The 15,370-nt window shown below is 64.6% G+C and overlaps 2 protein-coding genes across 4 annotated transcripts in view; both read right to left on the bottom strand.

Moving 5' to 3' along the window:
- Positions 1-2,800, bottom strand: part of TRABD (TraB domain containing) — a 9,586-nt gene extending 6,786 nt beyond the window's left edge. For both annotated transcript variants that reach the window (XM_021687477.2, XM_021687479.2), the window contains exon 1: positions 2,713-2,800. The gene's annotated coding sequence lies outside the window, so the exon portion shown is untranslated. The remainder of the gene's footprint in view (positions 1-2,712) is intronic.
- Positions 2,801-7,567: 4,767 nt separating this feature from the next.
- On the bottom strand, positions 7,568-15,278 carry PANX2 (pannexin 2). 2 transcript variants are annotated; one of them, XM_044915755.1, is made up of 4 exons: positions 15,053-15,278; positions 8,746-10,191; positions 8,028-8,229; positions 7,568-7,942 (listed from the first exon to the last, which is right to left on the bottom strand). In XM_044915755.1, the coding sequence occupies exons 1-4, from the start codon at positions 15,276-15,278 to the stop codon at positions 7,906-7,908; spliced, it is 1,911 nt and encodes a 636-aa protein (XP_044771690.1). In that variant the 3' UTR covers positions 7,568-7,905. The 2 variants fall into 2 exon arrangements, with proteins under 2 accessions (XP_044771690.1, XP_044771689.1); XM_044915754.1 differs by having other exon boundaries at positions 7,568-8,229.
- Positions 15,279-15,370: the final 92 nt, after the last annotated feature.

The raw sequence follows: 15,370 nt of genomic DNA on the forward strand, positions 1-15,370 counted from the left end.
CACACTCTCTGGATCTACAGGTCCCAGGCCCCACCTCTCTGCACCCATTGCTGCAGTGACAAGCAGAGCCCTGGCTGACACCCTCGAGGGGAGACAAATGTGCCCCTTCCTAAATTCATACCCCAGTGTGTAGCCGTGCTACTGGGCTGCGGTCCAGCCACCAGTGCTGGGGGTCTCTGGAACCTGGCACAAAGCGGGAAGAGCCTTCTGCCAGATGCAGAGGCTACCCACTCCCTCCGACCAGCTGTCACTGCCACGCAGGGCTGTCCACCGGGATGACCCGTGGGCAGATGGCTCAACTGTGCTGCAGAGGATGGCCTGGGTTTGGCCAGATCTCAGACCAGCCACCTGGTGCTGCATGGCCCCGGGCAGGACCCTCCAACCTGCTGGGACTCTTAGCTCCTCCTCTAGGATCGGGGTGGTTAGAGCCGTCACCCAGACGTCCCATCCGTCTGCACACAGTAGGCCCTCTCCCAGCTAAAGACGTGTGCCACACGCAGATTTCACTTCAGCTCATAACCTATAGACCTCTGTGGGCTTCCTCCTGTGTGGGCAGGAGCAAACTCCATGGGGCACAAAAGAACCAGCAGTCTGGTTTCAGGGGACAATGGAACACGAGTCTTCCTTGGCCATCTCCTTATCTGTAGAGGGACACACCATGATCTGGCTCTGGGAATCATAATGCTGCACATAGAGGACAGCAGGAGAATCACCACAAGCTTTCAGGAAAACAAACTCCAAAGTGGTGGGAATTCCCAACAGCCCCAGGAGGACCCACCCTGCCCAGTACTCCAGGAAAAGCGCCTGCTCAAAGGACAGGAAAAGCCCCACTTACACTAGGGACCCACCTGGGGTGTACAGCCCTGAGATACAAATCAGAGTAACACGTTAAACTGTTCTGCATTGGATGACGTTATTAGCATCTGAAAATGTTTTGCTGGGTGTCCGTTTCAGGACAGAAGCAGAGGACATCAGACAGTTCAGTGGGAGTGGCAGACCCAGGTTCCTGCTTGCCCAGCCCAGGCAGGGGAGGGTCCCATTGCAATGCACTGAACTGCGTCCCCCAAAATTCATATACTGAAGCCCTAATCCCCAGGATGATGGTGTTTGGAGGTGGGGCCTTCGGGACTAAGGTTACGTGAAGTCATGAGGGTGGGGCCCCATGATGGTATTAGGGCCCTTATGAGAAGAGACACCAGAGATCTGGCTGTGTGAGAACACAGTGGGAAGACAGCCATCGGCAAGCCAGGAAGAAAAAGCCCTCATCAGCAACCACCCTTGATCTCGGACTTCCAGCCTCCAGAGTTGTGAAAAAACAGTCTGCTATTTAAGCCCCATCTCTGCTGTTCGTTATGGCTGCAGAGCAGGCTGAGACACCCACCTCTGCCCCCCTCGCCCCTCTAAAAACGGGAAAGCCACAAACTGCCTCCCAGATCCCAGGCTGGCTTCTCAGTGCGGCCAAGACCCGACCAGCACCAAATGGAGTTCCCAGAAAAGCCTGCATCTCCCAACCAACCCACTAGGCTTGCTCAGAAAGTCAGAGGTCCCAATCTGGACAGACCGGTGGGCTGTAGAAATAAATATCCCGCCGGGAGATGGCAGGATGTTGCCAAAGCCCTGACCTCCTCAATGCCCCCACTTCTTAAGCCTGGGCACCCTTGGCCACTTGAGACCCCCCTGAGTCTGGCAGCACCTGCTTTATGGAGGCGTGGCAAAGTTTGGGTTTGGGATTGGGATAGAGGACATACGCCCACTTGTATCTGGGCTGGAGGCCTGAATGGCTCCTTTTCCAGCTCACCTGACTGACCCTCCTGGAGCCCGGACACGGAGCCCATTGCCGGGCCCCCACACTGACCAGCACTGCAGGGCGCTGTGTAGGGGTCTGGCTCCTCACCCTACCAGGCTCTCTCCTGGCAGGCCCAGACACCATAGCATCATGGCCATTCTGCAAGACTGACCAGTGGTCCCAGGGTCAAGGGTCCCTTCCAGTCATGCTGCAAGGGGGTGAGCAGGAGCCAAAGGGGCGGCAAGAGACCCAGAGAGAGCTGAGCCTGCCCAGGAGTGCAGTGAGCCTGGTGGCCGCACATCTCCCTCTCCAGGGCACCCCAAAAGCCAGTGGGATCCCACCTGGAAACCACCCATTCTCCTAACGAAGCTGTCCCGATCCCCAAAGGTGGCAAGGACTTGTGAGCGGAGTTCCTAGTTGTTTTTGAGGCTGATGCCAAGGCGGCCTTGCCTCTCCGGGGAGGGTTGTTACAGACTCTCATACGCGGTACTTTGTGGCACAGAAGTTACACCTCCATACGGCTGCTTCATGGAAACAAAGTGGAGACTGTTGCAGGCCTCTGAAGTTCGGCTGCGCGCACACCGGGGGAGACCTCCGCTCCACTCTGCCATATGGCAGCCCTACTCGCTCGGCTTGAAGGGCAGAGGCCACCAGCACTCGGGAAGGGCCCGGGTCTCCGCCGGGAGAGGCCCGCGGCCCCCGGCCCGCCCCACCCGAGCCCTCAAGCCCTCTCCCCCGCCCCCCTCCCCTCGAGCCCTGGCCGCCGACCCGGCCCCGCGCGCCCTCCTTACAGGCCTGGGCTGACCCTTCCAGCCTCAGACCCCACGCTAGGGGCTGACTGGGCCCGGTCCAGAGCGAGGTGGCCCCCGACCCCGACCCGACCCCGACCCCTGCCTGTCAGCCGGGGCCCGCGCCGCGCAGCGTACCGAGGCGGGGCGGCGCTCCTCAACCGGCCTCCATGCGGCTAGTCGCCCCACCGGACGGGGCGGACCGGGGCCGGGACCGGGGGCGGAGCGGCCGGACGGGCCGGGGCCGGGGGCGGGCGGCGCGCGGCATGCCGGGAAGCGCAGTTCCACGCGCCGCCCGTCCGCTCCGTCGGCGCGCTCCGTCCGCGCCGCCGGACTACACTTCCCAGGGATCCGCGCGCGAGCGCCCGAGGACTACACTTCCCAGGGGCCGTGCGCGAGCGCCCGAGGACTACACTTCCCAGGGGGCCGCGCAGGAAAGCCCCGCCCCACCCCGCCCCGCTCCGACACCGCCGCCTCTGGTTCTAGGAGGAAGGAGGAGATTCTGGACGCGTGAGTTCGAGTCCCCGGGCCTGTCGGGGAGCCCGGCGGCCTTGCAGAGCACTCTTAAATTCTCGGACCGCAGCTCCCAGTCTGTAAAAGGGATGATGTTCCCACGATGTCCACGGAGAGACTTTGTGTCAGTCGCCCAAGGGGCAGCCCATAGTGGGATGGGAGGAGCAAAAAACTCGGTTGTGGAGCAAGCCCACGTGGCTCGACCTGGGTTGGGGGTGCCTAGACTCCCGCGCGCCGGCGACCGGGCCATCCCTCGACTTGGTGGGTGGAGTCCCCTGGGAGGGCAGGCCCCAGGGGTCCTGCTGCCTACCAGGCTGAGACCTGGACCCCAAGGCCCGGAGGGGTGTTTGATGGGCGGTCTCAGGACGGGCGGACCCCGGTGAGCCTGGAGCCACCGACCCACTGCCGCGGAGGGGCCCCAACCGCCATGTCTCTGGCCCCTCGTCGTCCCTATTTGGTCAAGTGGGCGGTGGGGCGTGGGAGGCGGACTCCCAGTAGGGTGTCCCGAGGCCACCCCCCTCTTCTCCCCACGTGGAGCGCCCCCGGCCGCCCACCCCCACTGCCTGGGCCCGGGAGGGGGCCTGGGGGCTGCTGCCCTAGCCTGGGCCCTCCTCCATCCTCGCAGGGTGGTTCTGGGGCCTCCTCCATCCTCGCAGGGTGGTTCTGGGGCTGGGCACCCTGCAGCTGGTGGATGTGGGGACGGCTTGCCTGCTGACCACACGCGGACCCCCAGTCAGCTCCACGGAAGCTTGTGTCCAGCCCAGGGCCGTGGGAGGACTGGCTGGCTGGGGGCCTCAGTAGCTGGAGCAGGCTGCCTGGCCCTCAGTCTGGAGCTACTTGGGAGTGAGGGCACAGTCCAGTCCAGCCCCCACTGGGCCTGGACCTGCTGGGCCAATACACCAGCACTCGGAGCTGGGCACTGGGCCGCCCCTCAGGTTCCAGGAAGAGAGGCCCTGGCATTGGTGACTTGTAGGGGTCACAGGTTCCCGTGTTCTTTGGTGGGGTGGTCCTGGGGTCCAGCTGATGTGGGAGATAATCCCCCGGCCACTCTTGGTACCAGGCTGGGCTGTTTGCCCGCTGAGCTCCGTATACAGGAGACTCCAGGCTGACGCTTCTGGGCCAGGCTTGCCGGCCACCTCCCTCCTACGGCTTCTTGGTCCCCGAAGGGCCCGGCTGGCCTCAGGGAGGCCTCTGTCCTCCTTGGTACGTGCTCCTCCTGTCCAGTTACTGTTCCGTCCCTCTGTGCCGGCTCAGGTCGTTTCTGCGTCCCAACCACCTTGGCCGCCTTCTCAGGAGCACACACTGCCGGGCAGTGTGCAGTGGGGCCTGGAGCGAGTCTGGCTGCTAGGCCCATGCTGTGCCGGCGTGGCAGGAAGAGACCTGGGTTCCAGTCTTGCCTGTGTGGTAGCCTCTTCTTTTCTGAGGCGGGGACAGTTGCCCCCGGCCGCTGCAGTGCCCTGGCTACAAGGAAGGGGTGAGGAGATGAGAGGTGGGTGGGGGGCTTCAGACCAACACTAGAGCTGATGGGGCGCCCTCCTGCACTAGTGGGGTAAGGTGGCGGCCCTCGGCACCTGCAGGGAGAGCTTGGCTTCTATGGGACGATGACTTGGGCTCTTCTCTTCCCCAGCAAACCAGGGCAAGGGTTCAGCTCACGCTGAGGGCACTGCGTGTGCTCCGAAGGACGGACCTCTGCGGGATGCGACTTGCTCTGCAGCGTCCTGCCGGGCGTTGGCCCCGGGGACAGGTGGCTGACAGCCTGGCAGAGCAGTCTCCCCAAAGACACAGAGGTGGCTGTGCTGGGGGCCTCCTCGGCGGGTGTGTGCTAACCGTACTTAGACGTGTGTGTGTGTGTGAACATCGCTCAGCCAGCGGTACTGGTGTTCCCTGGCGGAGGGAGGGTGCACGAGACCGGCCTGCTGCACAGCCCGGGTAGCGAACGCCTCTGCAGGGCTCTGGGGCCATCTCCACCTTGAGAGCAGTCCCCGGGGCAGGGGCAGGGATGACCCGTGCAGGGCCCAGCTGAGCTGTGCACGTGGATGGGCAGGGTGGGCAAGTGAGTGTGGCCTTGGATGGCTGGGGAGGCTGGACTGGACTCCAGCCCCACTGAGGGGATGGCCGGGGGGGGGGGGGACATGGCAAGAGCTGCTGACTTGAGTCGCCCAGGTGGGCACAGCTACCGTGCTCACAGGGTCATGGAGCCGGTTGATGGTGTGGGACCAAGGTAGGGGGGAGCTGCTGAGGGACCAGGGGCTTGTCCCCACCCTGCAGAACTGGTCCTGTGGGCATGTGGGGTCCCTTCCCTGGACACGTGGAAATGGTGAGTGCCAACCCAAGGGGCAGTGGGCTTCACAGCCTGGGATGCTGGGCGGGAAGTGTCCTGGCTCAGGTGAGGCCAAGTGCTCTCTGGGGACAGGGTGTATTAATGATGCCTTTTTATTTTCTGATATTTTGACATTGGGCCAAGTTGACCCTGGAAGGTCGGCCCCTCCCAGGACTAATTCCTAGAAACAACAAACTCCCATGTACAAACCAGCCGACCCAGAGCCCCGGCCCACCACCCCCTCTGTGGGGCTCCCACCCTCGGCGCCTCCCTCACCTGCTCCCACCACCCAGGGCAGGTGCCCGACAACCAGGGGAGCCCGGGAACCCGTGGTCGGTATTCACGCAGGCCAGTCCTAAGCCTGTTCACCTGCCTTGTCCGTTCCTTCCTGCGGAAACCACAGGAATGGCTCCTGCCCTCGTCCCCCTCCCGCTCTGCCTGCTGGTGCTTCCCCCAGCGGCCCCCAGCCTGGGCACGGCGTGCCCCCTCCTCCTGGGGGCTGTGAGTGATAAGCTATCTTCCCGATGGCGGCTGTCTCCTGGTCGCAGGCCTCAGCACACCTGAGTGATAATAAAACCACATTTTAAAATCCATGGAAGGGGCGCCTGGGTGGCTCAGTCGTTAAACGTCTGCCTTCGGCTCAGATCATGATCCCGGGGTCCTGGGATCGAGCCCCGCGTCGGGCTCCCTGCTCTGCGGGAAGCCTGCTTCTCCCTCTCCCACTCCCCCTGCTTGTGTTCCTGCTCTCGCTTTGTCTCTGTCAAATAAATAAATAAAATCTATAAAAAAAAAAATCCATGGAGGGATGCGGTCCCTTGTCTGTGTCCCTGTATGATGCGCCAGCTCCAGGGAAGGTCAGCCTGCCCAGCTCAAGGCTGCCCCAGGGATTCCAGGTGCCGGGCGGGGCAGGTCTCTGGGCAGCACAGCAAGTGGGCTCACGCCGGTCTCAGCCATGGCCCCCCCCGCTGCCACCCTAGGGCCCACAGGTTTCTGGCCTGGCTGCCTCAGCTACCTGGCTCCGAGGAGCCTCTGTTCAGATTCTTGGGGTCCCCAACCGTGGACCGAAGGGCATGTGGCTCCATGGTGTACCCGTAAGACTAGACTCATCCCACCTGAGTCGTGGGCCCAGTGAGGAAGGCCCCCTGCCCTGGGTCCCTGGAACATGAGGGGCACCCCCAGGCCGTATCAAGGGGACCTCTTCCGGGAAGATTTCGTGGCTCTCCCTGTTCCCCTAAGTGTACCCAACAGGCCCCTGTCCCCAAGCATCTGATGGAGGGGACAGCCTCCTGGGGGCTCCTGCCTTTGCCTCTGCTGAGCCTGTGAGCCCAGGGAGGGCAGGGCTCACCTGAACTAGCCCCCAGGCCTGGAGAGCATGCCTGTCGGTCAGAGGTCACGGAAGGTCAACGGCAAGGGACCACCACGTGCTCCTGCTTCACGGTGGGTGCAGCCGGGCCCCCAGGGTGGCCTGGAGGGCAGCGTCCCGGCATGATGACGGTGGGTGGAGGGCGGCAAGCCCAGTCAGAGCACAGGCCTCCTGCAGGGCGGACCACACAGGACTCAGGCGGTATCAGAATAATATTTATTGATCTGCTCGGTGCTACCTTAATGCTGTCACGTGTCGCCGTGGCTGAGGTAATAGGGACAGAGCCTCCGAGCGCCGGCCCTGGGTGCCCACGGGAAGCAGCGTGGGTCCTCGGGTGGGGGGACGTGGTTATTGCGTCGGACTCCTTCCCTTGCACGCCGGCGTCCACACCAACTCAGCTCCGTGCCCACTCATAGCCCGTGCATCCACGCTGGTGCCCACACCGCTCTGCTCACTGCTCGCCCGCTCGCGCCCGCTCACGCACACATCCATTTGCACGCCGTGCCCTCGTCCTCTCCCTCACGCGCCCACGCACACGCCGTCCTGTCTCCTGATAACACACACTCAGTAGTTACAGTAATCCTAGTAAAATAAAGTACAGGTATGTCGGGATACAAGGAGAAAGTGCATGTTGATCTGATGGAGGGTGGACCCCGGCACCTCCCACTGCAGGAGGGAGCCCTGAGCACGGCCCCTTGGGCATAGCCGGGCCTGGCGGTATGATCACCCCCGGCTTCCTTCCAGGCTCAGGACCAAAGTTGTCCTGCCTCAGCCTGGACCCAAGGCAAAATCGACTAAAAAAATAGACTCTTCACCTCACGGCCGAGTGCCTGATGCAGGGATGGGGGGTGGGGGTGGGGGCGGGGGCGGCTGCAGGCCTTCCTGGCTGGGGGCTCCGCTGGGGTCAAGGCCAGCCCCTGGCCCAGCCAGCACCCCCAACGATGCTGTCTTGGGGGGCGGGCGGGCCAGGTGCTCAGCCCCGTGGCATGCGGACAGGAGGCCAGGAGGTGCGGGCAGTGCTGGGTGAAGCAGAGACCACATCCCCGTGGGGCTGGAGTCCGCAGCACTCCTTGGTCATGCGGAGGGCTGTGTAATGGCCCGGGCAGCCCTGTTCCTCAGAACTCCACAGTACTCACTACTGTCCTCGGCTCGTCGAAGGTGGCGATGAGGATCTGCTGGGGGGGTGGGATGGCGATGAGGCTGCCCACATCTGGGGGGGCCCGGGGACCCCCGTCCTCCTCTTCCCGGGCTTCATACAGCGTGCTGATGTGCAGCAGTGGGTGCGTGGCATTGCGGCTCAGGATGGCGAGCGGGTCAGCTTTGCCCAGAGTGGCTGGCGACAGAGGGGCTGTGGCGGGGGCTGCTGGGGGCGAGCAGACGTGAAACGGGCCCCCGGAAGGAAGCGTGGCCCGGGCTGGCTCTGCTGGGTACAGGATCTCCTTGTCAGGGAGCGGAGCATCTGCAAACAGCCGAGAGCACGGGCAGGTCACAGCCTGCGGACCGCCCGCCCCTCCACCGCTGCTGCCCCTCTCAGACCCCGCCGGGCAGAGACTGGTCACCGAGGGCCCCGCTCCGGCGGAGGCCCCCGAGGCCCCCAACAGGGCTTGATTCTCCCTCCTCCTGCCTCCTTAGCCATGTGGGGCCGCCCGAGACCCTCTCTGCACGCTCCGGCATGCTTGGGCGGAATCTCGCGCTGCCTCAGGAGCAGCAGGGCCCATTTCCAGAACCTTCTCTAGAGCCTGTCAATATCCCCCTGGGCTCTCCTGCTAGCATTCCTCCTGCGTGCCGGGGAGGGCCCCCACGGCCTGCCTGCGTTCTGCCCTAAGGTCGGCCCCCTGGCTGCCCACCCCCTTCTTCCACCTAGCTGCTTCACCCCCGCACATGGTTCCCAGATGCCTGGTCTGCAGAGGACCGTCCGTGGGGCGGGGCGGGGGGGGGCGTCCTTCCCTGGGGCCGGGTGTCCCCAGCCGCCTACCTTTGGTGGGTGCTGAGGCCAAGCCCAGCGCACACTCCTCCGCCTGGGACAGGAAACCCCCTTCCTGGCTCCGGGAGGCGGGCAGGGCGGTGGCGGGCACGGCCTCGGGCTTGGCCTTCTTGGTGCCCAGGATGTAGGGGTGCACGTCCAGGGAGAAGTGGCGCGCGTGCTTCTTGTCGGGAGCGGGCCCCGCGTCGCCCCCGCCGCCCTTGTAGTGGTGCGCGGCGCGCGCGCCCGCGTCCAGCAGCGGCGCGATCAGCGTGTCCGTGGCCGTCTTGCGGCGGACGGGCTTGGGCTTCTCGGCCTTGCTGTTCTCCACGCGCATGATGGCCAGTGGCTCCTTGAAGGGCTGCGGCAGCGGGTTGCCGGTGGGGATCCACTTCATCTTCTTGCGCGGCCGCTTGACGACGGGCGGCTCGGCGGCGCCGTCGGGCTCGGCCGGGTTGGCGCTGGGGTCCACGGTCTGCACGCCCGCGTCGCGCACGGTGGGCGTGGCGTCGTGGTTGGACTGGGCCAGCGCGGCCAGCAGCTGCCGCACCACGTTGTCGTACATGAGGTCGCTCTCGTTGGTGATGAAGTCCAGCCGGTTGAGCGACTTGATGTGGTCGCGGTTCTCGTTGCAGAACATGGCCAGGATGTTGATGTCGCAGAACTGGGAGCGGCGCCACTGCCGGCGCGTCTTGATGCCCACCTTGTGCAGCTTGTCGAAGATGAAGTTGCTCTTGCGGAAGATGAACAGGTGGATGAGGTTGACGAGGATGATGAGGTTCATGGCGCACAGCAGCACGATGTCCACGCCCGCCACGATGCGCTGCAGCTGCACGGACGGGAGCTTGCAGCTGACGCGCACGGCCGGGCCCCCGCCAGCCGGCCCGTCCGGGGACGCGCCCAGCGCGCACGTGAACTCGTTCTGCTTCTGGGTGGCGTAGTAGGTGCACAGGTAGGAGATGGGCGCCACGCTGAGCAGCAGGATGAGCAGGTGCCGCGCCAGGTACAGCTTGGCCAGGAAGTTGCTGCGGCCGCGGCGCTCCAGGTACTTCTCGAACAGGTTCTGCTCGGGGCTCTTCTCCTTCTCGGCGTTCTCGATGATCTCGCGCCGCTCGCGCTCCGTGATGCCGGGCCCCTTGGACTGGATCTGCTTTTCGATCTTGGGGGCGCGGCCCTCGGCCGCACGGTGGTAGCAGTTGTCGATCTCCTGCAGCAGGAAGTTGAGCTCGGAGGTGAGGCGGGTGGAGGCCAGGAACTCCCAGCCCAGCGCGGGCACGTACATGATGGCGGCAAAGGCCAGCAGCGAGTAGGGCAGCAGCTTGTGCTCAAACAGCGACGGCCACAGGCTGGCGTCCACGCCGGGCAGCGCGTCCCGCAGCTCCGTCCAGCAGTAGCCGCGAGCGTACAGCGCCTGGTCGCGAGTGAAGTTGTGCGGCGTGTAGCAGTAAATGGGCTCCTCTGAGGGCAGAGAGGAGACTCGGGCTGGGGCGCGGGGGTGGGGGGCGCGCCAGGCACGCCAGGGACTGCTGTTCCCCAGCAGAAACGCCCCGGTCACCCACGACCCACGTGGTGGCTGGGGGGGCTCACCCTGGAGACCCCCACATACAGCTGCTGCCTGTGGCACAGGGTGGGGGGTACAGCCCCCCAGGGACTGCCCTGCACTTCAAACCGGGGTTCCTCTCTGTATGCGCAGGGTCTGTGTGCACGTGGGGGAAACCCAATCCCACAGGGAAGCAGGACAAGCCAGTCAGCACAGCTGCCGGCCCTGGGCTGCACTGCCAGGAGCTCCATCTTTAGGAGGGTGGATGGCCCGGACCGTCCTACCTGGCCAGAGGCAGTTCTGGTGGCACAAAAGTGGGCCCTGCCTGCCCTTGAGGGGTATGGGGTGTCTCTCCCAGACCCACTGTCCTGGAGCAGGGCAGGCTGGGAGTCCTGGACGCTGGGTGGGCCCGGGCAGTGACCTGGACTCTGGCAGGAGCACTCACCAGGACGGCAGTGTCTGCCGCTAGGAACGGTGGAGACCTCCTGAATTGCAGAAAAAAGGCTGTCACTGAACTTTATTTTCCCTCCCAGATGACGACGGGCACAAACCAACAGCAAAAGGACGCGTCTGGAGCCACGCTGGGGTCCACCTGCTGGGGTGTTACATTTGAACACTTCTCCAAAGGGCAACACCTGGCAGGCATGGGGCTGTCCTTGTGCGGCACCAGGCCCCCATGTTCACGGCCCCGAGGGACTGGCCACCCTGCTGCCAGGCCAGCTTGAGACCTCTCACCACACAGGACGGGGGTTAGCGGCCCCCCTACAGCGCTGCCCAGATTGCTCCTCTGGCTGGTGGGATCCTACCCCCAGACCTGGCTCATGGCCCCCTCCTCCTCCCCGGGGAGGCACAGACCCTTCCCAAAGGTGTCACGTACTAATACCCAGAACTTTAAACAGACTCTGCAAGGGGGATTAGGTTAGGGCTCGGGGTGGGGGTGGGGGTGGGAAGGATGACCCTGGATTATCGGGTAGGGGTCCTTATAAGAGGGAGGTGGGAGGGTCGGAGTCAAGGATGTGAGGATGAAAGCAGAGAAGATGCCACTGTGCCAGGCTTGAAGGTGGAGGACAGACCACAAGCCAAGGAGTGTGGGGTCTTTAGAAACTGGAAAAGGCAAACGACAGTCTCCCAGAGCCTCCAGAAGGAGCGAGGCCCTGCTGACCCCTAGACGTTAGCCCCATAAAACTCATTTCAGATTTCTGAGCTGCAGAGCTCTAAGATCATAAACTTGTGTTATTTAAGCCACTAAGTTTGTGGTCACTCGTTAGAGCCTCAGCCGGAAGCTAACGCAGGTGGTGGCTGGCCACTTGCCGGCTGGCTGCCTCCTCTGCTGAGACCCTTTCCTGCCCCCCTGTGCCTCCCCCAGTGGTGTGAACACACGTTCTCCCAGGGTGCTGGGGGCCAAGGGGGTGGGACCCCATACACGAGGGAGGGCGAGGCCCTCAGAAGCCACAGACGAGGGTCGGGGAGACTTGGCCGCTGAGACGTGCAGCCTCCCCTCCCCAGAGAGCAGTCAGCCTCGCCAGCTCCCCTGGCCCTCCTCGGACTCAGCACAGGCCCTGAAGCCCATGCTCAGCAGTCCTCCCGGGGCCAAGCACTTGCCCTCTCCCCTTTGCGAAAAGGGCACGCACTCGGGGGTTACCTGCACCCCTCCAGGCTAGAGAGGCCCCCAGGTGATGTGGGGCCCAGCTATTTAAGAAAATGCAGCTGGAACTTCCCCTGTGCGGTGGCCCAAGGACATCTGCGGAACCCGGCGACCCCGCAAGCCCGGCCCCCTCTGTCCACGGCGCAGTGGGGGGTCTGCTCACAGCAAGCCTGGCCAGGAGCCACGGGGGTCTTCCTGCTGTCTGCGGCCTCCAGACTGGGGGGATTCTAGGCTAGGAAGCCAGTGCGGCCTCGTCAGCTCCTCACCCCAACCCTGGACGTGGCCAGCACGTGTGGCCAGCATCATGTCCTTGACAAGCAAACCAGGGCATAGAGAGTCGGGTCTCCCCCTGCTCCAGGGGATCCCCAAGCAGCGAGGACCCAGGCATTGGTCGGGGGGGGGGCGGTAAGTGTCGAGCCCCCGGCTCCAGGCCAGCTCCTTGCGGATGGGGCGTGGATCCTTCTGGCACACAGGCGGGCCCTGTGCCCCGGGGCTGGGGTCTACGGATGGATGCAGACACGGCACTGGGGACGGGGGGTGGGGGGGGGTGGGATCTGGGTGGAGGGGCCTCCAGTGCCCTCTGAGGGTCAGAGCTTGTGACCTCACTTCCTTCTTGCACCCCTGGCCCACCTGAGCCGTCCCCACGTGTCAGCAGGGCCTCTCCTGGCAGTTCAGCCTGTGGACACGTGGTTCCCCCTGCACCCCTACTGTCCTCGGGTCTGGGGAGGGGCCCGGGGCTCATCCACGTTCTGTGTGAAGCACCAGGAGACATCCCACTTCACAGGCCGACACAGCCACTGTCCTGCCTTGACCCCCAATTCAGGTGAGCGAGAGCGGCTGCTGAAGCCCCCCCAGGCCGTGAGGGGACCAGGGCAGGTGCAGCCCCTCTCAGCAACGGGGCCAGCCCCCCTGCGTTCGGGGACCTGGGACAAGATTTCCTTGGGCACACCCAGGTGCCGAAGGTGGGCATGTTCCACAGGCATGTTCCACACGAGGCGCTGCATGGCCTGGGATGCAGGGCAGCAGGGTCCAGCACCTGTCTGCCACCGCTTAGAAGGCCTGCCTTGTCCATGCTCAGGGGCCCAAGTGGGCACAGGCATGTCCATGTGCAAATGCAGGTCAGCGCGGGCGGGGGGGGGGGGGCGGCCGGCCTGCACAGGAAGTCCCAGGGCACCACCAGGACCAGGGACAAAGAACGAACTTGGGAGACCCCAGCCTGGCTGGGCGTGGAGTGGTGTTGAGGCTCCACTTGGGGTGAGCTGGACTCACCGGACAGCATGAGAATGGAGGCCCTGTCCCCGGGGGGGGGGGGGGGGGGGGCCCCTGGGGGATGCAGTCCCCAGCCTGCCCCCCTGTGCACGTCCGTAGTGGGCAGAATCGTGTCCCCCCCAAAGATGTTCAAGTCCCAACCCCTGGTACCTGTGAATATGACCTTGTTTGGGCTGTGGTCCTGAGAAGGTCGCACTGGGGGCACCCAGGTGGCTCAGTTGGTGAAGTGTCTGGGCTCTGCACTCAGCGGGGGGGCTGCTTGGGATGCTCTCCCTCTCCCACCCCCCCTCACTGCACGCGCACTCACTTTCTCTCTCTCAAATAAACAAATCTTAAAAAAACCAAAACAGATAAGGTCACACTGGAGTAGGGTGGCCCCAACCCAATGACTGGCGTCCTTGTAAGAAGAGGGGATTTGGAGCAGACGCCCAGGGAGAGGCATGCAGGGAGGGGGTGAGGAGGCCCTGGAAGCTGGAGAGGCAGAAGGGACCCTCCCTGGAGCCTCTGGGCGAGAGGCCCTGCCCACACCCTGATTTTGGACTTTTGGTCTCCAGACTATGACAGTTGAGTCACCAAGCTTGTGCTTGTTACAGTCATCTTAGAAACCCAATACACCTAGATGCCCTGAGCGACACTGGTGGGTCACACCTGCGTCTGCACGTGCGCTACCCCCGCCCCTGGGAGAGCGTCTGGGCACCGGTGTCCGAAGAGAGAAACCGCAGAGGTCCCCAGTCTCAGAGCAGGATCACGTGGGCCTGGACATGTCCACACTCAGGTCTGGTGGGTTCCCAGGTCATGGGGACCCGTAAAAATCGAGCCCTTTGTGAAAAAACCAATGCACAGTGCAAGAATGTCTGCCAATGTCACTCAGGGGACAGAGTCACCTGTCCCTCCTCGAGGGGTGCACAGGAACACCCACCCCCTCTGCCATGGACGGGCACCTCTGGCCCTCAAGTCTGGCCAATGGACTGCGGAGGGGCCTCCCTGGACCCCTTGCCAACCAGATCTGGGTGGGGGGTGCCATTCTCTGCCTCCAGCCGCCCACCTCTCCCTGCCCGACCCTGTCCCCGCTCCTCAGGAAGGGTGGTACTGGAGGCCGCTCTTCCGTCCGCTTGCCCCCAGTGCCTCCCAGGCTGGCTCACCCAGGGTCACTTGTTAGGAGGTCCTCCTGGTGCCCCCATGTCTGTCAACTTAAGGCCTCAGCATGTCACAGCGCTGGTTCCTGTCACTGCCCTATTCCACCTGCATGGGCCTTCTGCTTGGCCAGGTGGGTCCACTGCCCAGCACCGCTGTGGATGCTCAGCCTGGCCTCACCCGTCCTGCCCGCAAACCTTCTGGGCTCCCAGTGCCCAGAGCAAGGCCTCCCCCTGTAGCCGACCAGAACCGGCTGGGTCTCAGGGACCCTCACTGCCAGTCCGGCGGCAGCGCTGCGCCAGGTGCTCTGACAGCCTTTGGCTTCAGTGACCGTTCCCATCACCTGTGACACCCTTCTCCGGTCCCCACCTGGCCACTCCTCCCCCCTCAGAGCCGGCCCACTCCCCCTCCTGGTCTCTCCTGCCAGACCCCAGGTCTCATTTATGCCTGAGACCCACCAGGTCCAGGACGCGTCCACCCGGGGCTCACGGTGAGCGCATGGAAAGTAAAAACAATACATCGGAGGAGAGGGGTCTCGGAGGCAGCCCCAGGCGACTGGCGACACAGGCAGCGATGCGGGGGGAGCGGGTGGTGGCTGGGGATCTGCTGGGAGACCCCCGGGGCGCCGCCAATACCGCCAGGCCCCGGTGGGTGGCCCGCGGCGGGATGCCGGCGGGGGGACTCGGGGAGCGCCCGGCGCCCGACACCTGCGGACGCGCCCCCGGCCTCACCTGCGAAGTTCTTGGTGAAGACCAGGGTGACCAGCAGGATGGGGACGAGCACGGTGCCGATGGTGACCACGCGGTCGAAGGGCAGCTCGAGCTTAAGCTGCAGGAGCAGCGCCGCTAGCGCGCCCGCCTTGTCGTCCTGCGCGCCGGGCAGGATCAGCTCGCGCAGCTTCTCTCCGGCCAGCAGCGCCGTCGCCATGTCCGCGGACTGCTCCAGGAGATGGTGCATGGGGGGCGGGGGCGCGGCCCGGGGGCGCGGGCGCGGGCGGGGCCGCGGGGCGGAGAGCAGCTGCGCGCGCTGATCCTGCCCGGCGCGCAGGC

This window comes from Neomonachus schauinslandi, chromosome 5 (genome assembly GCF_002201575.2).
Source record: "Neomonachus schauinslandi chromosome 5, ASM220157v2, whole genome shotgun sequence".
Taxonomy (NCBI): domain Eukaryota; kingdom Metazoa; phylum Chordata; class Mammalia; order Carnivora; family Phocidae; genus Neomonachus; species Neomonachus schauinslandi.

Coding starts and splice junctions, on each gene's coding strand:
- PANX2 (XM_044915754.1), bottom strand. CDS start 15,278: ATGCACCATCTCCTGGAGCAGTCCGCGGACATGGCGACGGCGCTGCTG. Junction 10,192..15,052: donor CTTCACCAAGAACTTCGCAG/GTGAGGCCGGGG, acceptor CTCTGCCCTCAG/AGGAGCCCATTTACTGCTAC. Junction 8,230..8,745: donor GGCCTCAGCACCCACCAAAG/GTAGGCGGCTGG, acceptor GGCTGTTTGCAG/ATGCTCCGCTCCCTGACAAG.